Here is a 25,562-nt window from a genome sequence, read left to right as displayed (position 1 = left end):
ATTTCCTGTTTCCCATGCACACATGTGAAGAACTTATACCTCTCAAGAACAATATTAATTTGTTTGAGAACCAAAGTGATTCTCTAACATCAACACCAACATTTCACAAATTTTATCCAGCTCACCTTCTCCATTCCCAACTGGAATCTCATCCAAAGTTTGGTACACATTTCTACCCTCAATGCCCTAATTATGTAACAGTATTGCTTGTTTTCTCACAGGTGAACCCCCCCCCCCCCCCCCATAGTGATTATATAGGAATCAAAAAGCTTCTTCTACCGCTTCAATGGTAGAACTAGAACCTCTTTTTCAGATAGGAACTGCGGTGACTGGGACATACTTGCCACAGCCATAATTAGTGTCAAACTGCAACACCTGAATTGTAACACAATATGGATAATAGCAACCCCTATATATTATAACCCAACCTGTAATCAAATATATGGTAAAGCAATCATACACTGTTGTTCCCCATCACCTGGTTGCATTAAATCAGGTGCCCTACTGTTACAATATAAGGATAGAATCAAATATAGATAACCAACACAACAACATGCAACAAAACAAAAAATATGCCGTGCATTCAAATATACTGTGCCTTTGTAAAATTGCAATATTCTGTGCTCATTCCTGCCAACATTAAGCAATTGCCACATAAACGTTAGCTCCAGCCATGTTACCTTTGGTTACGTGTAAACACACCAACTGCACAGGGAACACACACACCACTCCTTCACAAAATATGTGGTCCTCCCAGGATGTTCTTCAGGCACGTATGCTGCCTCTGATGAAACACAGTCCTCCAATGCCTCCTACTCACAGCTCATCAATTTCTCTGCTCAGCTGCACCACAATGGCCACTAGGTCCTGCTGTCACAACGCACAAAAGTGTTGGCCTGATCCAAATAGGCCACCAAGCACGTAGCGTTATGATGCTACCTCTGACCAAATCCTCAAGTGAATTCTGCTCCAGAGTGAAGTTCATGTGACCTCTGCTCCCAATGAGTGATGTGCGTGCAATTCCACACAATGCAAGCACTTCCTCACGGCATTCTCCTCTCATGCAAATGACAGTACCTTGAACTGACATCACTATTGTGCCCCAGAGCACCGCTGCTGTGGTTACTTCATCTGCCAACACACTGCGGACCCACTTTCATCACAATGCGCTCAGGTGCCTCCTACTTCCTCTCAGTCATCCACCCTTACCACAGTGAGAGACCTTAGTAAGAACAACTTTTGCTGGCACCATTTTTCTTAAGTCCAGAATAACCAATGCACCCTTTTGTACATGGGTTCGCTGGGAAGTTGGTGGTCGGACACCTGTCCCCAACAGGCGCTCGTGGCCAATGTCAAGTTCAAATAGTGTGCAGATTAAACATCTTCTAGCTATACAAGTAGCTTTATTGATTATATAGAGCAGTGACCACCAGTCTATTCAGGCAGGTAAGTCCAACTGACACTATTTTAAACCATTTTCCTGGCTGCTGACATACGGAGTATTATGGAGTCATAGCTGACCTAGCATGGTTATAGTTTCCTAGACTACAAGTGGCCCAGAATATTCTAACTCCATAACATTGGAACACTAAAACCACAATACAAACCTTGAGAAATAAAAATCAATGGCTTAAATGGACTAGCCCACAGCCCTCTGTCTCATGGTGCCGCTTACTGTACTCTTTTGAAAAACGTCTGACATGTGGTTCTCTAGAGAGCTTAAGACCAAGGTAATAATGAGGAGACACACAGGGCAATGGGGGAGGAATGTTGTGGGGAATTGAGGGCTGAAGATGGACTGGTGGCACTCAGCAGTTGTCCACCCAATCACCTGCCTGGAACAACCAAACTCTCATATTGAGATTCTTTCCAAGAAACAAGTTCGACTGTGCCCAGTGCCTGCATTGTTACCTGGCCAATCAACACCATGTCTGTCCACCATATTTTTCAAATGGCATTTGCAAAGAGAAGTGAGCCCATTGCAGATATGTGTATAAGACCTATGCCTTCAGCATCCGGATACCCTCGTGGGTGATAGTGCTATTTATAAATATACATAATATAAAGAGCCCTTTTCAGTCGCAGACCTGAGCGATGCATATACCAGTAGCATAATATACCAAAATATTGTGTTACTCTGGCCTCTTAGTTGTTTTCTGTTTTTTGTATGTTCCTCTCTCTCTCCCTCTCCCCCTTCACTCGTTCTCCCTTCCTATCATATTTCCATAACTTTTTCTCTTTTTCTGTTTCCTGGCTATTTAGACTTTCTCTCTGACACACTCTTGTGTTGCCTACCGATATTCCTGACACTGATAAAGCCTTATTGACACATAATGCATGCATTTTTGTTTCATAAACACCATTGATAATTACTAGGATGCTCTCACTCAGTTGATGCAAAAGCTGTCTTCCCTTATGTGTAATACTACCATTAAGCTTGTTTAATGCACATAGTGAATAGAGGTGTATATTTGCAAACGCATAGCTTCCAATTGGCGTTTTATCTAACTGTGCTTTAGATCTGAGACTTATAGGTATGGTTTAGTTTATTGTGGCCAAAAAAACCATCGACCACACCACACACCAGCTATGCCCATAAATAATACTCATGCAGATTACATTTTTTCCATTTAGAAACGAGAATATTTCAGAGTTAATATATTCCTTACAATTGTGTTTCAGGATTGAACAATTGTGATAGGGATATTAATTTTGAATCGGTGGGTGAAATAATGAAACTATTTTATTAAGGGGCATTAACCCACAAGGACCTCCCCCACACAACATCCCTGGCTTCTTATACCACCAATCATTTGTTTACATGATGAGTGATGTTTTGAATTTAAAATAGTTACTACCCCTGTCAAGATATCTCTATTTATTTTACCCCATTTTTGAGCTTTGTTGATAAAAAAGAAAAATACCAAAAATGGTTCTTAGGCAAACCACAAAACGACTGTAAGTTGTACCGGGCTGCTTCACTTCATCCAAGTTTTGTAAAAAAACAGTTTAGTAGGTTTTGCTGAAGGTGCTTGCTATATTTTTCCCCTACTTGAGTTACCATGGGGTTTTGCCCTTTTGACATATCCTTATAAAATGTGTTCCCTTGGTAGATAGCCATGAAAACCATGAGGATCACGTGCATGTGGCTGCATCACACATTTAGACTGGTTTGTGCAATTTCTTTAACTTCTGAATCTGTAACAACTACCTAGAATATATATACTAGTCAAAAGTGTATTATGTACTATATTACCATAGAGGCCTTACCTGAGTTCTATTTTTATATTACAAGCTTATTTTCTGGCAAAGAGCCTAATGCATTTTCTCCCAACAGGGATATGTTTATTAAAAAACAGTAAGGGGAATATTAGACTGTTTGCTCATCTATGGTAATGAAAGGTTTTGGAGTTTGGAAGCTGCAGATTTAGGACTTTATTATGGAAGTGTGAGAATTTTGAAACTTCCCTCTGCAATGTAAGCTAAAGACTGGTGTAATGAAGGTAAATTAGTCCAGTAGCCGAGATGTAGAATGAATCATGATGGTTTATTAATGCAGGTATCTAAATGGTCTGTAGTAGATGGTAACAGACATTAAGCCATTAAGCCCATAAAGGATTGAGCCCCCCCAGGAGCAGATTCCTTGCTGCTCAGCCCATACTCCCAACTGACACTCCACAACCAGGCATCTCAGCATTCCATTACCTCACCATGCACACCAACATTCCACAGCACATCCACACTGGCTGAGCAACAAGGGCAAAGAATCAGGAAAGATGCATTGCATTGGAAACAAGATACAACACATCTTCCCCCTTTATATAAGAGCAACAAAATGATAAAACCATAAGTAAGCATATGAATAGCATAAGCAACACTGATGGGAACATGCTGCCAACAACGTAATGTAAACTAGACAGCACAAAGCATTTCATGGGAAGGCAATCAATAAATACATAAGATGAAATTAAAATGAAACACTATTTTAAGGAAGGAGAAGACAATGCAAATATAAGTGAATAGTGACATGACAGACATCTTCCCCTTTTTCGGAGCAAAAAACATAACAAGAGAATACAGGATACAAACCTGGTTTCAATAAAAGATCAAAAAAATTAATGTTAAAGGCTGAAGGAGAACACGATATTGCAATGAAAACACTTAAATGGGGAAGAAAAAGTGAGGATAAAGCACATTTCTCATAATACGCGCAGCAATACTAACACAAGCAGAAATACGAACACAGGACAAAACGTCCAGAGTGCACCAGTACACATTAATTGGCCAGACATGCATGTAGATGATAAACAGCGAACGCCAAAATGAAAAGTAAAGAACAACTGTAAAGCACAAGATACTCCCAGCAAAAGAAACCAAATAGGAAACTCTTACACGCACACATAAAGAGGGGTGAAAAATACACCCGCTAGAAGTACCTACAATAATGAAAATTTGAGGAGACTACCTCAAATGCCAAACTATCCATGCACAATACTTTTGCCAATAGAACCTGACAGAAATAAATAAAAATCGCAGCAAAAGATCCCAAGAACAGGAACTTTGTAAACCAAATACTATAAAGTAAAGCATAATGAAAATGTAGGTGACAAATGCACATCGGTGGAAGGTCACATAGCAAGAAAACTATAACAACACATTCCTCAACTAGAGGAAAATTCTTACGGAAACTTGTAAGTAAAGTACTGTAAAATAAAGAATAATGCAAGGAAAACACAGATGAGGAGTCCACAGAGAGAACTGCACAGGTAGAAAGTCATATAGCCAAAGGCCATTATAAAGCATACCTCAATCAGGGAAAATTCCCTTAACTAAACTTGTAACCAAAGTACTGTAATGTAAAATATGCAAGAAAAATGTAGGTGACATGGAAAGTCACATAGCCAAAAGACTATCATAATACCTCAAACAGAGAAGAATTCCCATACAGAACTTGTAAGTAAAGAAAGATTGCACCAAATAAATATGATGTGCATCTTCACAAAGAAAGTAAAAAAAGCACCAAGCAAATACAGGTTAGCAATGTAGTTCACATGTAGCACGTTCCAAACTTGTGTAAAATTAGATAAACTTTGAAGATAAGAAGAACCACTACAGTGATGGCCTGCATCGGTCACTATGGTATTGGTTACCATGGTAGTCGTGTGAAACATGCTTGTAAAATATGGCAGCACTAAACAGTAAAACATTGGAAAAATACACAAGACAATTTTAAAAAGCTGGTAGTTCTCCCCGGTGAGCAGTCCCCACCCGAAGTTCATCTCTAATCCAGGTACCTAAAGATGTATGCAGAGTTTAGTGTACAGCAAAGTAAAAAGTTCGGAATCAGTATAGAGAACTCCACGCTGGCTCCAATTTGGTTCCTCTTGAAGAAACGAAAACTTATCTGAGCACAAGGTAAGTAAGGAGATTGGACAGTCACAGTCAAGCGGTTGAGGAGCAAGAAATTCTTCAATAACACAATGACTTTATTGAGACTCAAGAAAAAAAACGTGGTTGGCAGAGGATGCTAAGAACCAAAGGAAACAGAATGACTCCAGTGAAGAGGTGGTGCCTCCAAACACAAGATGGCAGCATGTTTGTAATGAAGAACCGGTTGGCTCACGGCAGGTCTAAGCATGTAAACGTACAGAATCAGCAAATACATTGAAATGGGAGGAACGTACGGAAACCATGGAGACACTGAAGTATAATGCAAGTAAGGCTGCACGCGAACTCTGTGTGTAAGCTTGTGAAAACTTGGAAATGTCAGTAGCGGTTTAACTGCCAAGGAGAAGAGAAGCAGTAGTGAAGCACAATAATGAAAAAGTAGAAACAGTCAAAATTCCAAAACACTGCTATAGATTTCCCAGCACGACGTAGATACATTTTAATCACCAGGAGTGGCAGCAGGTTGCCAGTTAAAGAGACAAGAAGCTTAATTTCAATAGTGTATACGTACACGTCAGGCTGGGAATAGACACGCAGCAGGGCGCAAAGAGGAACATCTCATCCCAGGAAGGAGAATAGGGAGGCAAGCAATACGCTGAAGGCACACAGCTGACTTAGAAGAGCATGAACTGGCACATTAAAGGTGGGGCAACCAATTGGTGGCATCAGGGGTGCCAATATGCTATAAAGTAAGTAGCTTGTAATTTCAAGAGGTTCTTACCTTATAGTTTCTTCAGAATATAAAATTTGTAATCCATAAAATGGTACTCGGAGATTTTTTCCAGATCGTCGCCAACTGTAATGAAGGTAAATTAGTCCAGCAGCTGAGATGTAGAATAAATGAGGAAGGTTTATTAATGCAGGTATCTAGATTGTCTGTATTAGATGGTAACAGACATTAAGCCATTAAGCCTATAAAGGATTGAGCCCCACCAGGAGCAAATTTCTTGCTGCTCAGCCCATACTACCAACTGACACTCCACAACTAGGCATCCCAATGTTCCATTACCTCACCATGCACACCAACATTCCACAGCACATCCACACTGGCTGAGCAGCAAGGGCAAAGAAGAAGGAACGATGCATTGCATTGGAAATACGATACAACAACATGCAGTTATATGTAGGTTTTGTTTACCCTTAAGCAAAAGATGGCAATTAATCAAAGGGCAATGGAAAACTTAGCGGTTTTGGTTGGACCGGTCATTAATGCCATGCATATTTAGGGACTTATTAGCTCGAGGGAAAGTAAATTAGAATGAAACTGGACTTACCATTGAACCCAGTCTAAAAATACGAATTGGGGGGATTGCCTTCCCCTTCACTTTTTTAGTAAACGCAAAACCCAGCTTGTTGAGTCTTCATCTTCTTTTACCACCAACAAAACCTCCAGGATTGTTAAAAAGAGTATCTTGGATATGCTCAGAAATATTAACAGATTTTTATAGTAAAGTGAGAAGAGATGACAAAATACCTCCCAGGCACTTTAAATATTCTGTATATAGAACATAATGCCTTGGAAGATTAGAGGAAAGAATCCCAAGTAGTGTAAATGTTAACTTGAGTGGAACCACCTAGGCAAATGACTTTAAAATCACTAAAATAATACAAGAATTCTTTAGGAAACTGGATTACTGGCTGAGGGGGAACCACAATCCTTGTCAGGGGGAGGCACAAGCAAACCCCAAATTAACCTGTGCTCAATCCTCTGGTAGCTTGGCACAGAGCAGTCAGGCTTCACATGGAGGCAATGTTGAAAGTATTTATGGATCACTTCAAATAGTAATAGAGTGAGAACGCAGCACAAGAAAAAACCCTACACCGATTCAGAAACATAGAGTAAATGCTAATAAATAACTCAAGACCCAAACGAGAAAAATCCAATCAGTAGAGCCTGACCCAGCATTTCCCGGGGCCACAAATATGTTTATTTTTTTACTTTTTTCTACTAGCTGGATTTTATCTTGTTTCTCTTTGCTACCCTCACTTGGTCCCACAATGGATCATGCTCATCCCAATGGGGAGTAAAAAAACTAGAGTGGTCACTCTCTGGTTAACTATTGAGGACCAGAGATTAGTAACCAGTTTACAAATTACTAAACAGATTTAAATATAATACTCTGAAGACCATACTGTAAAGGTATAAGATGGCAACTTGCAGTCCCAACTTTCTAAAGAAGTTTAAATGGGTTAGGATCATACAGACTAACAATTCTACAACTACAATGCAGAACAATAACAGCGAAACCTGGTGTTCGTAGACAAATCTATGATTATCTCTATTATGCATTTTTAATTTAAAAAATCCAAACACAGCCCCTGTAAAAAGCACATTCATAAAAATCAAGAGACTCCGACATTAAAGAAGTTCAGTTTAGATTTATAACTAGTTGGAAATTATAGGCAATGCTGTAGCGTAAAGTTATTGGGCCTCATGAATTTCTGCTGCAAATGATCACAATATTTTATGCCAGAATAACTTCAGCTACCATCCTAAACTCACCAGGGCCTCTGATGAATCTTATTCTGTGCTGAAAGGGATTAGAATATGTAGGAGTTGAACTATTATCATCTGAGGACCTGGAATGGATATTCGTAGACTAAATCTTAGACCAAATCTATCTTTAGATCAGTAAACTTGGAAAACAGATAAATTGACCACAACAAAGGAATGAAACCGAATGAGCAGTGTTCTCAGTTGGTATCTTTATCGAATTTAAAGAAATTTGCATGGCAATCTAATTTACGACTTAAAAGGATTTAATAAGCATTAACAAAGCTGTGAGAATCAAGTTGAAGGGAATTATCTTCCGCAGCTGTATCATGAGAAGTGAGTCCTATAATGCAAATAACCCTCATACAACCTTCTAGGTGAAAGTTCAGTAATCTCCAAATGACCAGTTCATGGTCAGTATTTGTCTTCCCTGTCTGCACTGCAGCATTAATGCCACACCTGTTGTCGTAAAACTTCCAGCTGGAAAGGTTCCACTACGAAAGCATACAAGCCAGCAGCAGGCACAGTAATTTGTCACAGTTCGTTTTAGTTTCTGGAAGTCCAAATCATCAGTCTCTGTACCGCAACGTGGGTTGAAAAGGCGAACAAGATAGAAACTGCCCATACCCTCACTTTGGGCAATTATGTGCCATCGATTTCGGGTTTACACCCCTTGACATCACCAATTTGTTCAGACCACTCTGTCTCATTCGTCAGTTTCAGTAGGATGAGATGATGTGGTGAACAAAGAGTATATAAATCCGTAATAATTAAGTAATCCATTACTTTGAATTTCCTTAAGACCACTTTACTTTCGTCATACAATTAGTTGTGTCATCTAGGAAATAGACGAGTCCATGCTCTAATCATTTGTCAGTTTTTTCCCAGGCATGTGCTCTAGGAAGTAATTTTGTTGCACGTCCAGTCGAATGAGCTACAAACATGAAAGGAATCATTGATTGTTAGGGCACAAGTAGAAAGTTTACGAAAGATTCCCATAGGCTTCCGACTATTCAGTTCATAAATTCTTATTAGGAAAGGAACGCAAGTTTTGGGCCTTCATGAAACACAGCTTGTGTACAATGAATTCATGCTAAAATCTGATGTTCAAGTTATTGGAAACCAGACATTAGTTCTCCAATTAGGCAAATTAATAATTTACATATACGTCGTGTAAGTATAAAGTACCCCTAAAAAATATTTAACACTCCATTTTGCATTCTATTCAGCAATTTTCTATTTCTCATAATAGGTTAATTCATCATCCATGATTCCAAGGCACATTTTAGAATATACTTTTTCATAACGCAAATCATTATAACATCTATTATTCTTCATTGTCAGTGTTCATTATTACATGTTCTAAAGTTAACTACTGTGTTCATAACACATTACAGTTTGTATTTCTTTCATAGAGTTTTCTATGTTATCATTTATTTATGTCATCCATTTACGCATAGAGAGAAACATCCTAATGTATTTATTAAACCTTTCATTAGTTTGTTTATGGTTAAATGTCATCATAATCTAACATACTGCATGCTTTTACGATGTAGTACCTTAATAAAGTTTCAACTTTGTTTTATTAAACATGGTAACCTAACACGCATGCATATTCAAAAAGTATTGCCACAAATAATTATTTTCTAGGGTGAATTCATAGAGACAGTCGAAAGATAACATCCATGCTCTATCAGCAACATTTAATAAACAATTAGATAAATACAGTAAAGAGTCTCTATTCAATTAGTTAAAAGTGCAGTGTAAAACCGCATGTTAAACAGAGTCTAAGGAATAAAGTTGATCAAGTCCATAGGACAGATCCTTAAAGGAAATGTTCGTGAGTATAGGCTCTTAAAAGGAAAAATGTTGTCGAACATTGCCAAGTTATAGTTCAGCTAAACAGTCCAAGGAATGTTCATTTAGCAGGGGTTCTTGCTATTACCAGAGCAGGGGGAAAGGTAAGCTAGGTAATGTCAGGTAGTCTGTATGTCCTCCAGGAATAGGAGCAAATGGCATCTGCTCCAGCAAAGGTAAGGCAAAGGAGAAGTGATGGGAAAGAATGAAGACCAGGTTAGCATCTTCAACAGAAGACTACACAACACTGGCAACTTCCAAGAGAAGATTTCAATAATATAGATTATGAGTAAGTACGTAACACCCATTGTGCCACACCGTCAGTGTCACACCATCATCATACAATAAAGTTCTGTTCACAAGGTTTAAGAAAGAAACATTGCAATATCTTCCCACGTAGATCATGGGAATGAGCATCAAATGCAAGACACACAGTTTAATCTAGAAAAGACTATTAATTTCTGAAACTTTCTGTACCATCAGTTTCAACAATTGAGTCCTCCATTAAATATCAATAAGTCAGATACAAGATGTTTCAACTTCTTCTGGGTTCTTCATGGGAAAGTACAAAAACGCTACATGAACAAGTTGCAATAAAATTCCATTCTATAGATGTAATGAGAAAAAACAGGCCTAGAAATGTATGTCAAGTGAAATACATTTCAAAATAATATACCATTATTAATAAACAAATATATTTTCATATAAGCAAGTATAAATTAATCTGTGCATTACTTCAAGCAGTTAACATCGGGGAATTATTGCTTGTCAATTTACAATGACTGGTATGACTCACTATTACATTTTGAGAACCTCTATACGTATATATGTAACATAAATCTATACATTAAAATGTTAATTTCTTATAAGGAAAGAAAATACTCTATTAACATACAGATTCATCATGGAAAGTTTCATCTTTCTAACTTGTTGCATATACATGTTGCATCAACTTTTCAATGTGCATTACAATGAGAGTAAAAGAAGACAGTTTCAAGTTTTTAGTGTGTTTATATGTATGATTTTAATGTAACATCTGACTTAGTTTAATGGCAAATAAGCTCAATATGTATGCCAAATATACTTTCATATATTAGGTTATTCGAATGCATTTTAGTGATAGCTTTCATATTCATGTTTAATATAAATTATATCCTATTTGAAAATGGTTTTTATAGCTATACAACTAATAAGTTAGACCAATTAGCCATTCAGTATATGATTTTCACTATTTCTACAACTTAAGGATGCTTATACGGTGCTTTTAATTTGTTTCTCTCAAAATCATTCTTCCAGAACGTGTGCAAGATGCACATTCACTTTGTGTTGATTTTTGTCTTGTGACGCACATACATGCCCTTAGCGCATGTATGTGTGCCACATGTGCACCCATGCTTATTTCAGGGGTGCAACAGGGTGTCTTTTTGACACCCTTGTACCCTTGAAATTGCATTCTCAATTTGCTATTCGCTAATTGCTAATCGCAAATTGAGAATGTCTTCCCATTCATTCCTATGGGCCTCTAGGCCCATAGGAATGAATGGGGAGGTATACCTTAATTGCAAACCGCAATTTGAGATTCGCGATTAAGGAATATGTAGGATTCGCAAAATTTATTGCAAATCCTACATACATAGCATTTTGCAATTCTCAAATAGCGATTCGCAAAAAATTGCTATTTGAGAATCGCTAAATGACTTTTTGATACATATGGCCTTTAGCCACCAAATTCACTGCTGTTCACTATTTAAACTGCCATTGTCAGAAGTGGGAAAGACAAAGTCGGAACATCGCAAGTGAAATATTAGGAAAATGCTGAGAAATTTAAACGTTCAACAAAGAACAGGTTCAGAGGCTGCAATGGAAGTTAAGAGGCTACTTGGGTTGGTGGCAGAATCAGTGCTGCAGGCCCACTAGTAGCGTTTAATCAACAGGTACTTGGTACAGGCAGTAACACTTTACTAGGGATTTCCAGGTAAATTAAATGTGCCAATTGGGTATAAGCCAATTCTACCATGTTTTAAGAGCGTTTTCAATTGGTAAATGCGGTAAAGTGTGGAGAGTCCTAAAGCAAGCAGAAACAAAGTCAGCAAAACAGTGGGATTGAAGGCAAAATGTTAGAGGAAAACCACACCAAGGGTGACAGGTCTAACAAACACTAGTAACATAATTTAGAATTTCTGAATTTTGAATTATTTTTGGTCTGATTGGTAAAATGTACTTTTGGATATGTTTTGCAGGCTGGTTCACAAGGCCCAACGAAGACAGAATAACAGTTAGTAAGCATCAGAATATGAGAACTAAGTTTTGGGCTGAAATGAAAGCTGAAAATATCAGAACATTTCTACAGTAAGTATATACTTGTATTAAACTAATTTTAAGTGCGATTGTTTTATGTGGCAACATCAGAGTGCTCTAGAATTTGGCTACTCCAACCAAGCAATCATTTAATAGCCTACAGGATTTTTCCGAATGAGAAGAAGTTTTATGGCACTATGAGGGCGGATCCTACTGAAGTCAAGAAATATCAGTTTGAGCATCCTGGAAATGACTCACAAATGTAGAGTGGCAGGCAAGGGCATACATTGGGGACAAGCATTGGCAATGCCAATAGCTGTGGCTTTAAAGGAATTTTGCATGTTAATGTGAAGCATTACAAGTAAATGGCATGGGAATGGACATGTATTTGTGTGGAAGAAAAGACCTGTAGAACAATTTGGTGTAAGTTAAAAGGTGAGGTGACAGTTGCACTGTCAATCTAGATCTAAACGTCAATGTACCTTAATGCCTGCCCTCCTTTAATCTTCTCTGCTTCCAGAGAAAAACATCATAAATAATCTACTTATCTAAGACACATTAATAGCATTACAATGCCATGTTTGTGCCCCTGAAAGTTCAAGCTCAGGCAGCTGAATAATTAAACAAAATCATCATAGCTGTGTGGAGGCTTCTTTTTGTAGAAGCACACCACGTCTGCCCAATCAAAGCATGTACTCATGGCTCCCAACATGCAGGCAGAGACTAAGCCCCTTTCTAGTGATGCACATATAATTGTCTGGCAACAGCAGTGTTGTCAAGCCAGACCATAAACATGAGGCAGGTGAGAGACAAAGGGAAAGAGGGAAACAGGCTAGAAAATACATGCAAGCTTGATGTGAACAAACAGGTAAAGAACCAACATCTAAACATACCATTAGGAATGTGCACAGGACTCCGACCTGAGACAAACAGGGCCTATGTGAGGTTCTTTCTGGATTATTCTTGCAGCTAGTCAAAATAAGTCAAAGAGCAAAAATATTTTGGAAACATAGGGAACAAAATAGGAAATAAAGTTGCTAGGATCGGCAAGGCCAATATGTCTCACTTGTTTCTTTAACCCCTTGGCTGCTGGGCTCATTCCCCTGCCGTGCTGGGGGGAGTGGTGCGCGCACAGCGCCCGTGCTCATGACGAGCTGAGATCGCCATGAGCCACGGTTCTCATGTGGTCATGACGAGCTGACCACGCCCGTTCCTTAGAATGCCCAGCACAGCAGGGGAATTAGCCCCGCGTGTGAGCGTTCTAACGGTCATGACGAGCTCAGCTCGTCATGAGCACACGAGAACCGTGGCTCATGACGAGCTGAGCTCGTCATGAGCGTGGGGTGGGTTAAGAGCTCCCTTGCATGCCTTTGAAAAGCTGCAATAGGCACTTTGCAATTTAGGAAATTACTGCTTCATGTAGCAAACTTCAGTTCCATTGCCGTTGCTACAGGTTCCGTGTATCAGAAACAAAGGAAAGCGTCAGTACCTTAAGTGATTACTAGAGGTCCCATGGGTTGCAACGAGGATACTCATATTTATAAACAGACCAGTTCTTGTCTGTATGGATCAGGGCACATTCCTCTCTACTGCACCCAAAGCATACCCATTTTGCAATAACTAAAGTTGACCGCATTAGTATTGGAATGTCCTTTGAATTTACAAACTTTGAAGATGTTAAAAGTGATCATTGTCCAAGGTACAAAAATCTCAAACCTACTAACCAAAGACAGTTAAAAAAGTGAGAGGAACGGTGGGCTAGAATGAGCACAGGGTTTAACCCACACCACCTCCAATCTTATGACGTATTTTGAGCACAATGGATATTTAACATGCATAGCGTTAGTAGGGCGACTGGATGTCACCTTTACACTTCTTTTCCTGTCCTGGGTTTTCAGTTGACAATTCAGTGTATTTTGGAAGCTGTTCTGTTCAATTGACCTAATTACTATATTTTCTTTTCAAAGTACTACAGCGCGGTCTACTGGTTACATCAATAAAAGGGTTATAACTGAGAGTGCATTAATGCTCCCATCCCTGTGCTCTCATGAATCCATACATCCATCCATTGACTCGTTCTTGCTTTCAGTAACTCACCCTGCCCCAATGCTATACACACACAAACTCCTCAACCAATAAAAAGGAATTTGTAATTTGTAAGCCAACTATTTGGTTTACTGGTAGTCAAGGGTGACCATATTTTTATAACCAAAACCGAGTGCATGCCTTAAAACCGAAAAGCAGTACTAAAATGTTGGTGTGACTATGAAGCACTGAATGATTTAACTGGTAGCATTCGAGAACAAAGACAAATGCTCAAAATGTGGCAAATTAAATTTAACTTTGACATACAGTATAATCTCTGTACATTGCTTCCTTTGAGTACTAACAAGTCATGCACAAATCACAAATTCTGGGACTCTCCCAGCAGATCTTTATGCTAGTCCGTGATGGGTTTAAGAGTGTTCTCAGTAGTGGGTGAATGCTATTCTGATAGGTGTGATAGGCATGTTTATAGTTTGTGGTTCCTAGTCTGGTTGGGGTGCGAGTGTGCTGTCATTAGTCAGTGACTGCTACTGTGATGGGTGTGAGTGCTTCGGTTGTGCAAATCTGCTACTCTGCTAGGGCTGTGAGAGCTCTGTCTAGTGGGAGCCAGCTACCTTTTGTGCACACCTGGCAGAGTTCAGTGGCTAGTGTGTGGGACGTCAGAGTGCTCTCAGTAATGTGAGGCTCTAACTCTGTGAGGAGTGTACTAGTGATGTCTGCAGTGTGACTACTAATCTGAGACAGTGCTGAAGGTGTGGTGCATCGACCAGAGTGGCTGACTCCGTAGCAAGGGGCTCATGGTTCGATCCTCGGTGCCCAAGGCAGCTCTGCACCATTTGGCTCTGGGCAATAGCTCAATTAATCTCCCTGATAGCTCCCAGCACCTTGTAACCTTAAGGGGTGGTAAGTTTGCACAGTAAAAACTTGTTTTTCCTTCCTGTGCCCAGTTCTCCCACGGTCCTGCCCGTTTTTCCAGCCGCTGCGTCCCTGCGGCCCGCCCCCTCTGCAATCGTATTCGCCGCCCCGCTCCCGTCTCCCAGCTGCTCCTCCTTCCCACATCCCCTCATAGGGAGGCCACGCAGCAGACGCGCGCAGCGGGCGCACCGCTGGTGCGCCTAAGGCAAGCCTGTCCGCACCTGGACCGTGCCCAGCGCCAGGACCCCTGGACCCCGCGAATGCCACAACGCTCAACACCGCTATGATGCCAGAACCCTCCACGCACTCAACACCGGACGATCACACACCTGCCTCCTGGCCTCCCCAAAGCGCACCCACGGAGCTTTCACCTGTTGGAACTGCAGCTTTACAAGCATCCGCCCCACCATGCTACTGACCAGGATAGAACCCAACCACCTCAGATGCATCCTTCTCAACACCCGCTCCACCCGCAAACAAGCCGCTGAACTCTGTGACCTACTCGACTCAACCTCCCTAGATGTTGCCTTCCTGACGGAGACCTGGCTGAACCCCGCCTCTGCACCCGACATAGCCATAGCCGTCCCGGAAGGCTACAAATTCAACTGCAGGGACTGCACCAACGGAGCAGGAGGAGGAATCAGCCATCATCCACAAGAACACTCTCAGAGTCTCAATCAACACCTACGACACCCTCAGCACTGTCGAACACCTGCACTTCCAGATCCACACCGACCCCAACACCACCCTCATCGGAACCCTCATCTATAGAACCCCTGGACCCCGACCAAAGTTCAGCGACTCCATCGCCAACTTCGTCAGCAGACACGCTCTCGCCTCCACGGACTACATCCTCTAGGAGACCTGAACTTCCCCCTCGAGAACAACGACACCAACTCCACCACCCTGATCGACAACTTAGCCAACCTCGGACTCAGACAACTCGTCACAACACCAACCCACTCCGCCGGTCACATGCTTGACCCCATCTTCTCCGCAAGCCCCCACGTCTCCTTCAACCACACCACGAACTCCACTGGACCAACCACCACTGCATCCACTTCACCTTCAAGAAACCCACCACACACCACCGCACCCAACAGATGCCTCGCCGCTGCTGGAGCAAAGTCACCAAAGACCAGCTAACCAGCACCACCCTCGCCCAGAGCCCACCCGCCAACCCCACCGACCCCGACACCGCCGCCCGCAACCTCAGACAGTGGATCAATGACTGCGCCAACACCCTCGCCCTGATCAAGAAACCTTCCAACAGTCCCACCAACAAGAAAGCCAGCTGGTTCACTGAAGACCTCTGGGCCTCCAAGCAAACCTGACGAAAGCTGGAGAAGATCTGGCTCCGTGAACGAACACCAGACAGCCACACAGCCCACAAGAACGCCACCCGCAAACACCATCAACTCATCAGATCCGCCAAAGGGGCCTCCTTTAAAAACCGCCTAGACAACAATGGGCACAACAGTAAAGAGCTCTTCAACATCATGAAGGAACTCTCCAACCTGAACTCCAACACCAACGACGTCCCACCCTCGCAAGACCTGTGCGACTCACTGGCCACCTTCTTCCACCACAAGATCCCAGACATCCACGACAGCTTCAATGCCACGACCACTCCAACAACCACTGAGACCTCCGCCCCCACGACCATCATCCGCACCAACCGCCTGCTCTCCTGGACCAACATCAACAACGGCGACACCATCAAGATCATGAACACCATCAACTCCGGATCTCCGTCAGACCCATGCCCACACCACATCTTCAACAAAGCCAGCACATCCATCGCACTCCATCTCCGAAAAGTCATCAACTCCTCCGGTCGAGCCAGCAACCTTACCGGAGAGCTGGAAGCACGCCGAGATCAACGCCTTACTCAAAAAACCCAAGGCGGACCCCAAGGACCTCAAGTACTTCCGTCCCATCTCCCTGCTCCCGTTCCCGGCAAAGATCATCAAGAAGACCGTCAGCGAACAACTGACCCGCTACCTTGAGGAGAACAACATCCTGGACCCTTCCCAGTCCGGGTTCCGAAGCATCCACAGCACAGAGACTGCCCTCTTCGCCGCCACCGATGACATCAAGTCCCTGCTGGACAACGGAGAAACGGCTGCCCTCATCCTCCTCGACCTGTCAGCCGCCTTCGACACCACACACTACGAAGAAGCCTCTACAATGCCGGGATCCAAGAGAAGGCCCTGGACTGGACCACCTCCTTCCTCTCCGGCAGAACACAGAGAACGTCCACCTTCCCCCCCCTTCCGCTCCGAAGCCACCGAGATCATCTGCGGCGTACCCCAGGGCTCATCCCTCAGCCCAACTCCGTTTAACATCTACATGGCACCACTTGCCCACGTCACCCGTCGGCACGACCTCAACATCATCTCCTATTTCGATGACACCCAGCTGATCCTCTCCCTCACCAAGGACCCCCACACTCCCAAAACCAACCTTCACAAAGGAATGAAGTCCGTCGCTGAATGGATGTGGAACAGCCGACTGAAGCTGAACTCGAACAAGACGGAGGTCCTCATCCTCGGATCCACCCCTTAGGCCTGGGACTCCTCCTGGTGGCCGACCGCACTGGGAACAGCTCCAACATCCACCAACCACGTACGCAACCTAGGGGTCATCCTTGACTCCACCCTCTCCATGACTAAACTGGTCAACGCCGTCTCCTCCTCCTGCTTCAACACCCTCCGTATGCTCCGCAGGATCTACAAGTGGATCCCCACTGAAACGAGAAGAACGGTCACCCAGGCCCTCGTCAGCAGCAGGTTGGACTACAGAAATGCCCTCTATGCAGGAGCCTCAGCCAAACTCCTGAGACGGCTCCAATGCATCCAGAACACCTCTGCACGCCTGATCCTCGACATCCCTCACCGCAGCCACATCACACCCCATCTGAGAGACCTGCACTGGCTCCCGGTCAACAAGAGGATAACCTTCAAGTTCCTCAAACACGCACACAAGGTACTCCACAACACTGGACCAATGTACCTCAACAGACGACTCAGCTTCTACACCCCCACCCGCCAGCTCCACTCCGCTGACCTCGCCCTCGCCACAGTCCCCTGCTTCCAAAGAGCAACCTCCGGCGGCAGATCGTTCTCCCACCTCGCGCCAAGACCTGGAACACCGTCCCCATCCATATACGGCAGACCCAAGTTCTGCTGACCTTCAGAAAACTCAAGACCTGGCTTTTCGAGCAGTAGCAGCATTCCCCACCCCAGCTCCTTGAGACCCTCACGGGTGAGTAGTGCACTTTACAAGTTATATGATTGATTGATTGATTGATTGACAAATAGGAAATATTTTTATTATTATAAGCTAGTGTGAGTTTTCTCACTGCAAAGAGGTGAACAAATGCTTCCATTAAAGTGTGGGCCCTAGTGTGTGAGTGCTGAGAGTGCTGGCAGAACTAGCTGGTTTGTGTGCTGGTATGTTCCCCTTTCAGGAATGTCTTCTCTGGACCAACCAACTTGGCTTACAAGATCATCGGGCAGGGAGAGGTCCTTTGCCTCCTCTTCTTCCAGGCTAAAACCTGGGTTCCACAATGGCTAGGTTGAAGATGTTCACATACCATGACATCAGTGCTTAATATGTAAAGATAATAGGTGTTTGTGCCCAGAATTATTTTTAAGAGGTCAGCACCAGGTCCACCCAGTGCATGCATGGACATCACCTAAGGATGAAGAGCAGCAAGCCAAATTAGAGAGGCTGCCTTCCTCTTGAGATGTTTGGGGAGCGGTGACAATCGTATTTAGTGAAAACTTTAAAATGTGTTCTTATTTCAAACTTTAGATTAAGCTTGACACATCGAACAGGACATAGTAAACTACAAACTGTAAGAAAGTGTAGAAGCATGCCAGTTTTTAATGCCAGAGCACAATCTCAGCCCTATGAGTCAGCAGTATTCACACTCTCTCTCACTGCAGCTACTATCCACATACATTCCAAGAGACTCAAAGACCAACACACCCAAACCCCTCCAGTACTACTGATCCACCTCAAAGCGATATCAAACGAGCATTGGCAAATCCATGAGCTGTTGGCGTTGTCAATGTCTTTTAGCCAGGTGTTATGGAGAGGAGTGGATGTATGTGGTGTGGAGTGGAATTATGTGGATATGAGTAGAATTGTTTGTTGTGGAATTGAATTGTGGTTTTGTATGACACTGAGTGGGTATGTGTAGTGGAATTATGTGGCATGATGTGCAGTGGAGTTATGTGTAGTGGGATTGTGTCATGCAGTGCAATTATGTGGCGTGGTATTGTGTGTTTTAGAGGCATGTAGTGGAGTGGAATTGTGTGGCATGGTGTTGAATTATGTGGTATGCTGTGGAATTATGTGGTGTGGATTGGATGTGTGTGGTGTGTAGTGTGATTATGTGTTGTGGAGGAGAATTATGTGGTTTAGTGGAATTGTTCAGAGTTAAATTCTGTGCTGTGGAATTGTGTGTCATTAAGTGAAATTATGTTGAGTGGAACTATGTGGCGTAGTGTTGAGTGGAGCTATGTGGCATTGAGTGGATTTATGTGGTGTGCATTAATGTGCTATGGAGTGGAGTGTAATTATTTGGAGCTTAATTTTCTGGTGTTGAGTGGTATTATATGGAATTTAATTAGGTTGCTTAGTGTGGATTTGTGTGGCGTTGAATTGTGTTGTGTGGAATTTTGTGGAATTATGTGGCATGGTGTGATGTGGAAATATGTGGAGTGGAATTATTTGGCATGGTGCTGAGTTGAATTATGTGAAGTGAAATTGTGTGTTTTGGAGTTGATATATGTAGAGTGTACATATTTGGTGTGAAGTATAATTATGTTGGTTGGAGTGAAATTATGTCTATTGCAATTATCTGGATTTGAATTGTGTTGTATAAAGTGTAATTAAGTGGTTTGGAGTGGAGTGTAATTATGTTAATCTTTATGGTGTTATGTGAAGTGGAACTATGTGGCATGAAGCAGAGTGTGGAAGTGTGGAGTTGAAGTTGTTGGATTATAATTATGTGGCCTGGACTGGAATTAGGTGGAGTGGAATTGTGTACAGTTGATGTGTGTGGTGTGGAATTATGCAATGTTGAAATGTGTTGTGTGTGTAGTGGAATTATGTGGTGTGGATGTGTGTTTCGGAATTGTGTGGAAATGTGTTGAATTATGTGGAGTTGAATGCTTGTTGTCTACATAGGCAAGCTGATTGTGGGGCATTGGTCCAGTGATCTCTGCAGTGTTTAGTTTGCTGTTGACTTGGAATGCAGGCAGCATGTCTACTGCAGTGCTGAGGGAGCCGCCTTCATGGGAGGTGAGACGATGTTGTTGGTCTTTTCTATACTCTCGCCTCCCTGAAATTGGCTAAGATTATGAATACCATTCAGCAGCTGTTAATGCCTCCCCTGTGAGTGCTCAAATTTTGAGATGACTCCTGCTTTGAGTAGTTGGGTTTAAGACTGCTTTAAAGTTTTAGCGAGGGCTGTACTGGGGAAGGGCTGGCATGATGATTAAAGGCAGTACAGTAAGTCCTCTGTATTTACTCAGCAACAGCACAGTAAGTCCTCTGTAATTACTCAGAAAGCCAATTGCATTTCTACAGCTCTTCTCTCTGGTAGCATGTGTTTTTAAACTTCCATTGGCATGAGAGGCAGAAAGAAAGTTATTCCATTCCTCCTGCTAGACCAGCAGCTTGTCTGCAGTGATGTTTTCTTGGGAGCCCTTTAAATTACGAACATCTGCTGGGGCAACCATTTGACAAGAAACAAAATGGTTCGTCAGTAGACCTTTTAGTTTTCCTGTCTAGAAATGGCATGAGGGCAGTTGAGTGGATTAAAGAAACATGATCAAGGGCGGCGGGTAAGAATGCGGGAGAGGAGTTGGCCTAATGGCTAGGGCGGTCGACCGTGAATCTGGGGAACTGTGTTCGAGTCTCGGCAATGACGCTAAGCATCCTGTGATTCTGGGCAAATTACTTAATCTCCCTGTGCCTAAAAATTAATGTGTGTCCTCATGTAATGTAACTGGTGCTATGTAAAGCCCTCTGATACCCAATTTAGGTCTAGTTGGCGATATATCAAACTCTGAAAAGAAAAGAATTACGCACAATCTGCAGAGAGTACAAAGCAACAGGGATCACCGTCGGGTGGAAGGAGTCGGTGTGAGAAGTTAGCCTGGCATTTGATGTCACCTAGTTCTAGTGAGCACCTTGCACCAGTCTAATCGACCCTTATTGATGGTGGTTGTAAAGTCAACGTTATAGAAAGCTACCCTAGTGGTAGCATGAACCAGCAGTCTTCAGGCTAAGACTTCAGTAGGTGAGTTAAGCAAGTTGTTTTACCGATTATAATCCCTGGAGTACCAAATGAAAGGACACCACACAAGGTATATATCAAATATATATGTATTTAATCTAAACACAACCCCTCTGCACTCTTTATGAGGTCAGAGATAAAAATACAATACAAGTCACACAGTTAATATACAATAAGTTGCACAGTATACGTTATGCCTTAGGGGCCTCACAAACCATATACTAAGAACGTGGTATAAGAACCAGGAGAGAATTAGAAAGCAGGCCTGGGGCCTGTGGAATCGCTGGGGCTATTCTAATTGACCAAAGGTTAGGAAGTAGGAGGCCCACTGGAGACGCGTGCAGTGTCTAAACACCGGCGCGGGTTAACATTGACTTTCTATGGAGATCGTAAAAGTTACAAATATACAATTTAAGGACACTTCCCGATGGATTAGGATGGAACCCTTTTACACTAGGACACTTCGAGCGTCAAGACCCAAGGGAGCACCGAAGTACTCGTGTTACCTCACCCAGGAAAGCCGGGTGCATAGCTGTCTTTTCGTGTCTGGTTTCGTCATCGTTTTTTATGGAGAGCTGCAAAGAATTGCTGCAGGCGACCAGAGGAAAAGTGTCCGGGTGGATCGAGGTGTGGATCGAAGATCTGAAGAACCTGAAAGCAGAAGGGACAGAGTCTGGGTCACTAGCCAGTGACCAGGAAGGAACCAGGAAGGAACCAGGAAGGAACCAGGAAGGAACCAGGCGATGTCGGGTGATTTCAGGTGGAGTAGTCAAACTTTTCTCTTCAGCCACGAGGTCCAGGGGGCATCGACGATGACCAGGCACTGGATTCGTGCTGTCCCACGATGGATCTAGTTGACTGCGGTGCCAGTATCCAGGTTTGGACCCAACAAGCCTTGGCAACCGCAACCCACATACGGTGTTGAGATCGGGTATGTTCCAGACCAGCAAGGTCTGTGGCGCTTCTCCTTTCCAGAGAGGCTGGAGCAAGCCTGGAGCAACGAGGAAAGCAAGTTAAATTCAAAGAAAGGTCTTCAGGGGGGCTCACTAGCCAACGGACTAGGAACCGGGAAGACGCGTCAAGCTCAAATGCAAAAGTGGGGCCCACGGAACCCTGGCGGATCGTGGGGGCCTGGGCTTCAGTGCAAATGGTGATCGGGGCTGGGGCTTCAAGTACCCCAAAGCACAACTTCCAGATACCTCGTTGAAGGAGTGCAGCTTGCAAAATGGAGGATGTCCAGAAGTTCCGGTCCCACATCTCTCGTGTCCACCACGGGTCTCAGCTTTGCTGTGGATGTGGGTCGGGGTCAAAGAAGTCTGGAAGTCCAGTTCCTGTGTCGCAGATTCTGCGGGATCCGGCGGGATCTGGCAGGAGCCTCGAAAATGCAGACCGGCAATGTTGCTGTTGGTGCCTGTTTGAACAGGGTGGTCACTCCTTGACCACAAGGGAGATATCTTCCGTCTTCCATTCAGAATGGAACGTCGAAGGTCCAGGATACGTCTTTCAAAGATTCGTCCAGGGTAATCAAAAGTCCTAGGGACACAGCTCCTATACTTATACTTAGGATGGGGGCTGGACTACCTGGCTAGGCCCCTCCTATGGGTGGACCTGAGAAGGGGGTGGTTACACCCCTTTCCCTTTGTCCCGTTTCGCACCAGTGCTGGGGCTGTGTGCCCCAGCAACTGGTTTGAAACGGGCTATGTATGGAGCACCTTGTGTGCCCCAGGCAGTGCCTGTAAAGCATTCACTAAATTCAGGCCTCCCTGCCCCAATACACAAAACCCTGTCTGCGGAGGTGCCAGCACCTCCCTGGACAGGAAACCTATTGTCCAGGCCTCCCCTGCCGGAGTTTCATCCAGCAACAGGAGGTCAGACTCCTGTCTGTGGCAGCAGCATCCATTTTGTGATGCTGAGGCTCTGTTTAACTTTAACCGGGTAAAGCAGTAACTACATGTCTTCTCCCTCTAGAAGGGTGGCATGCTACCCCCGCTGCCAGGACTGGTGGGGGGGTAGTATTCCAAAGTGTTTGACACCTTACACGACATGTTTTGATAAAGCCAAACCAAAGTTAGCATTAACCTCGAGGATTATAATGCACTTAAGAGTATATGGTATGGCTACATCATAGAACAGCTATAAGGAAATGGTTCCGAAAGCTGCTGAGGGGGACCTCTGCAGCTCATGCTAGGGCACCCTCTCACATAAAACCAAGCACTCTGCCTCCAGGATTGTCGAGGCCTACCAAAGGAGTGGCTTATAGGTGTATATGTGTCTATATATAAGGTAGATATAGGTATACTATATCTAAGTAAGGGGTGATTACCCCACCTTACCCAAGCTGAGTGATCAGCCTGTGGTGTCAGATTGGAGGGCTAGCCAGGGGTGGCATAATAGATACCTCAGCCCCTGGGAGGCCTTGGAGGCACCTATGCCCTGGGTACCTATGGTACACTATACAGGGGCTCACAAAGGTGACCCAGTAACCAATCTGGTATGTACCTAAAGTACATGGTATCAATGTAGAGAGAGAAAAGCTGGGCTGTGGGTCTGATTAGCAGGCCCACAGCCACACTAAAGTCAAAAAACCAAAGAATCACAGCAAAAAGTGGGGGTTACCATAGGAAGCAGACCCTACACTCCTACACAACTCCCCCCCCCCCAAACGCAGGGACATTAAACTAACCTTGACCAGTTGAGTCTTCATTTTCTAAGTGGAAATATCTTGAGAGTCCATCTGCATTGTCATGGTCAATCCTAGGTCTATGTTCCACTGTAAAGTCAATCCCCTGTAGGGAAATGGACCACCTGAGCAGTTTGAGATTTTCACCCTTCATCTGATCTGATTTAGCCAAAAGAGGGGCTTATGGTCTGTCTGAATCTTGAAGTGTGTGCCAAACAAGTATGGCCTCAGCTTCTTCAGTGCCCAAACCACAGCAAAGGCCTCCCTCTCAATAGCTAACCAACGTTTCTCTCTAGGGGTCAGCCTTCTGATTATAAAAGCTACTGGCTGGTCTTGACCATCTTTATTCAGTTGTGAAAGCACAGCACCTACCCCCAACTCAGAAGCATCTGTTTGAACAATGAATTCTTTGGAGTAGTCTGGACTTTGCAGAATTGGTGCAGTGCACATGGCCTGCTTCAGGTCATCAAATGCCTTTTGACAGCTGACTATCCACTGAACTTTCTTTGGCATTTTCTTGGAAGTTAAGTCATTAAGGGGTGTCACTATGGAACCATACCCTTTGACAAATTTCCTGTAGTACCCAGTCAGGCCCAAGAAAGCTCTGACCTGAGTCTGGGTGGTTGCAGCAGTCCAGTCCACTACGGTCTGGATCTTGCTCTGCAGTGGTTGAACCTGGCCTCCACCTACAAGGTGGCCCAGGTATACAACCTGACTCTGCCCTATCTGGCACTTGGTAGCCTTGATAGTTAGGCCTGCCTTTTGCAGGGCCTCCAAAACATTATTCAGGTGGATCAGGTGAACTTCCCAAGTAGAGCTAAAGACAGCAATATCATCTAGATAAGCTGCACAGTAGTCATCCCGACCTGAGAGGACTTGGTTCACTCACCTTTGGAATGTGGCAGGTGCATTTTTCAGACCAAAGGGCATCACCACAAACTGATAATGCCCACCAGGGGTTGAAAATGCTATCTTTGGCTTTGCATCATCAGATAGTCTGATCTGCCAGTAGCCAGCTGTCAGGTCAAATGTACTCAGAAACTTGGCAGATGCCAATCTGTCAATGAGTTCATCTGCCCTGGGTATTGGATGGGCATTTGTCCTAGTGACAGCATTGAACCCTCTGTAATCCACGCAAAACCTCATCTCTGTCTTACCATCTTGGGTGTGAGGTTTAGGCACCAGGACTACTGGACTGGCCCAAGGGCTCTCTGAGGGCTCAATGACTCCTAAATCCAACATCTTTTGGACCTCTGTCCTGATACAGTCCCTGACATGATCAGGTTGCCTGTAAATCTTACTTTTAAAAGGCAGACTGTCCCCAGTGTCCACTTCATGAGTGCACCAGGTAGTCTGACTTGGAGTCAGTGAAAACATATGTCTGTAGGACTGTAGAACTTGTCTGCAGTCCTGCTGCTGTTGGTCAGTTAGGCTGCCTGCCAAGGCTACAACATCAACCGAACCATCATCAGGGTTCTGAGAGAGCAGGTCTGGGAGAGGGTCACTCT

General features: G+C 43.6%; 1 protein-coding gene across 1 annotated transcript in view; it reads left to right on the top strand.

Annotated features, from left to right (window-relative positions):
* The window catches only part of LOC144773425 (glutamate carboxypeptidase 2-like), a 508,326-nt gene that overhangs the window by 74,678 nt on the left and 408,086 nt on the right, over window positions 1-25,562 (top strand). Inside the window, exon 2 of the mRNA XM_078658419.1 lies at window positions 12,040-12,148. Coding sequence (XP_078514545.1) covers window positions 12,040-12,148 — 109 coding nt within the window. The remainder of the gene's footprint in view (window positions 1-12,039; window positions 12,149-25,562) is intronic.

The sequence above is a fragment of the Lissotriton helveticus genome, chromosome 8 (genome assembly GCF_964261635.1).
Source record: "Lissotriton helveticus chromosome 8, aLisHel1.1, whole genome shotgun sequence".
NCBI lineage: Eukaryota > Metazoa > Chordata > Amphibia > Caudata > Salamandridae > Lissotriton > Lissotriton helveticus.
The sequence above is the reverse complement of the archived record's forward strand: the minus strand, read 5'-3'. Positions and strand labels throughout refer to the sequence as shown.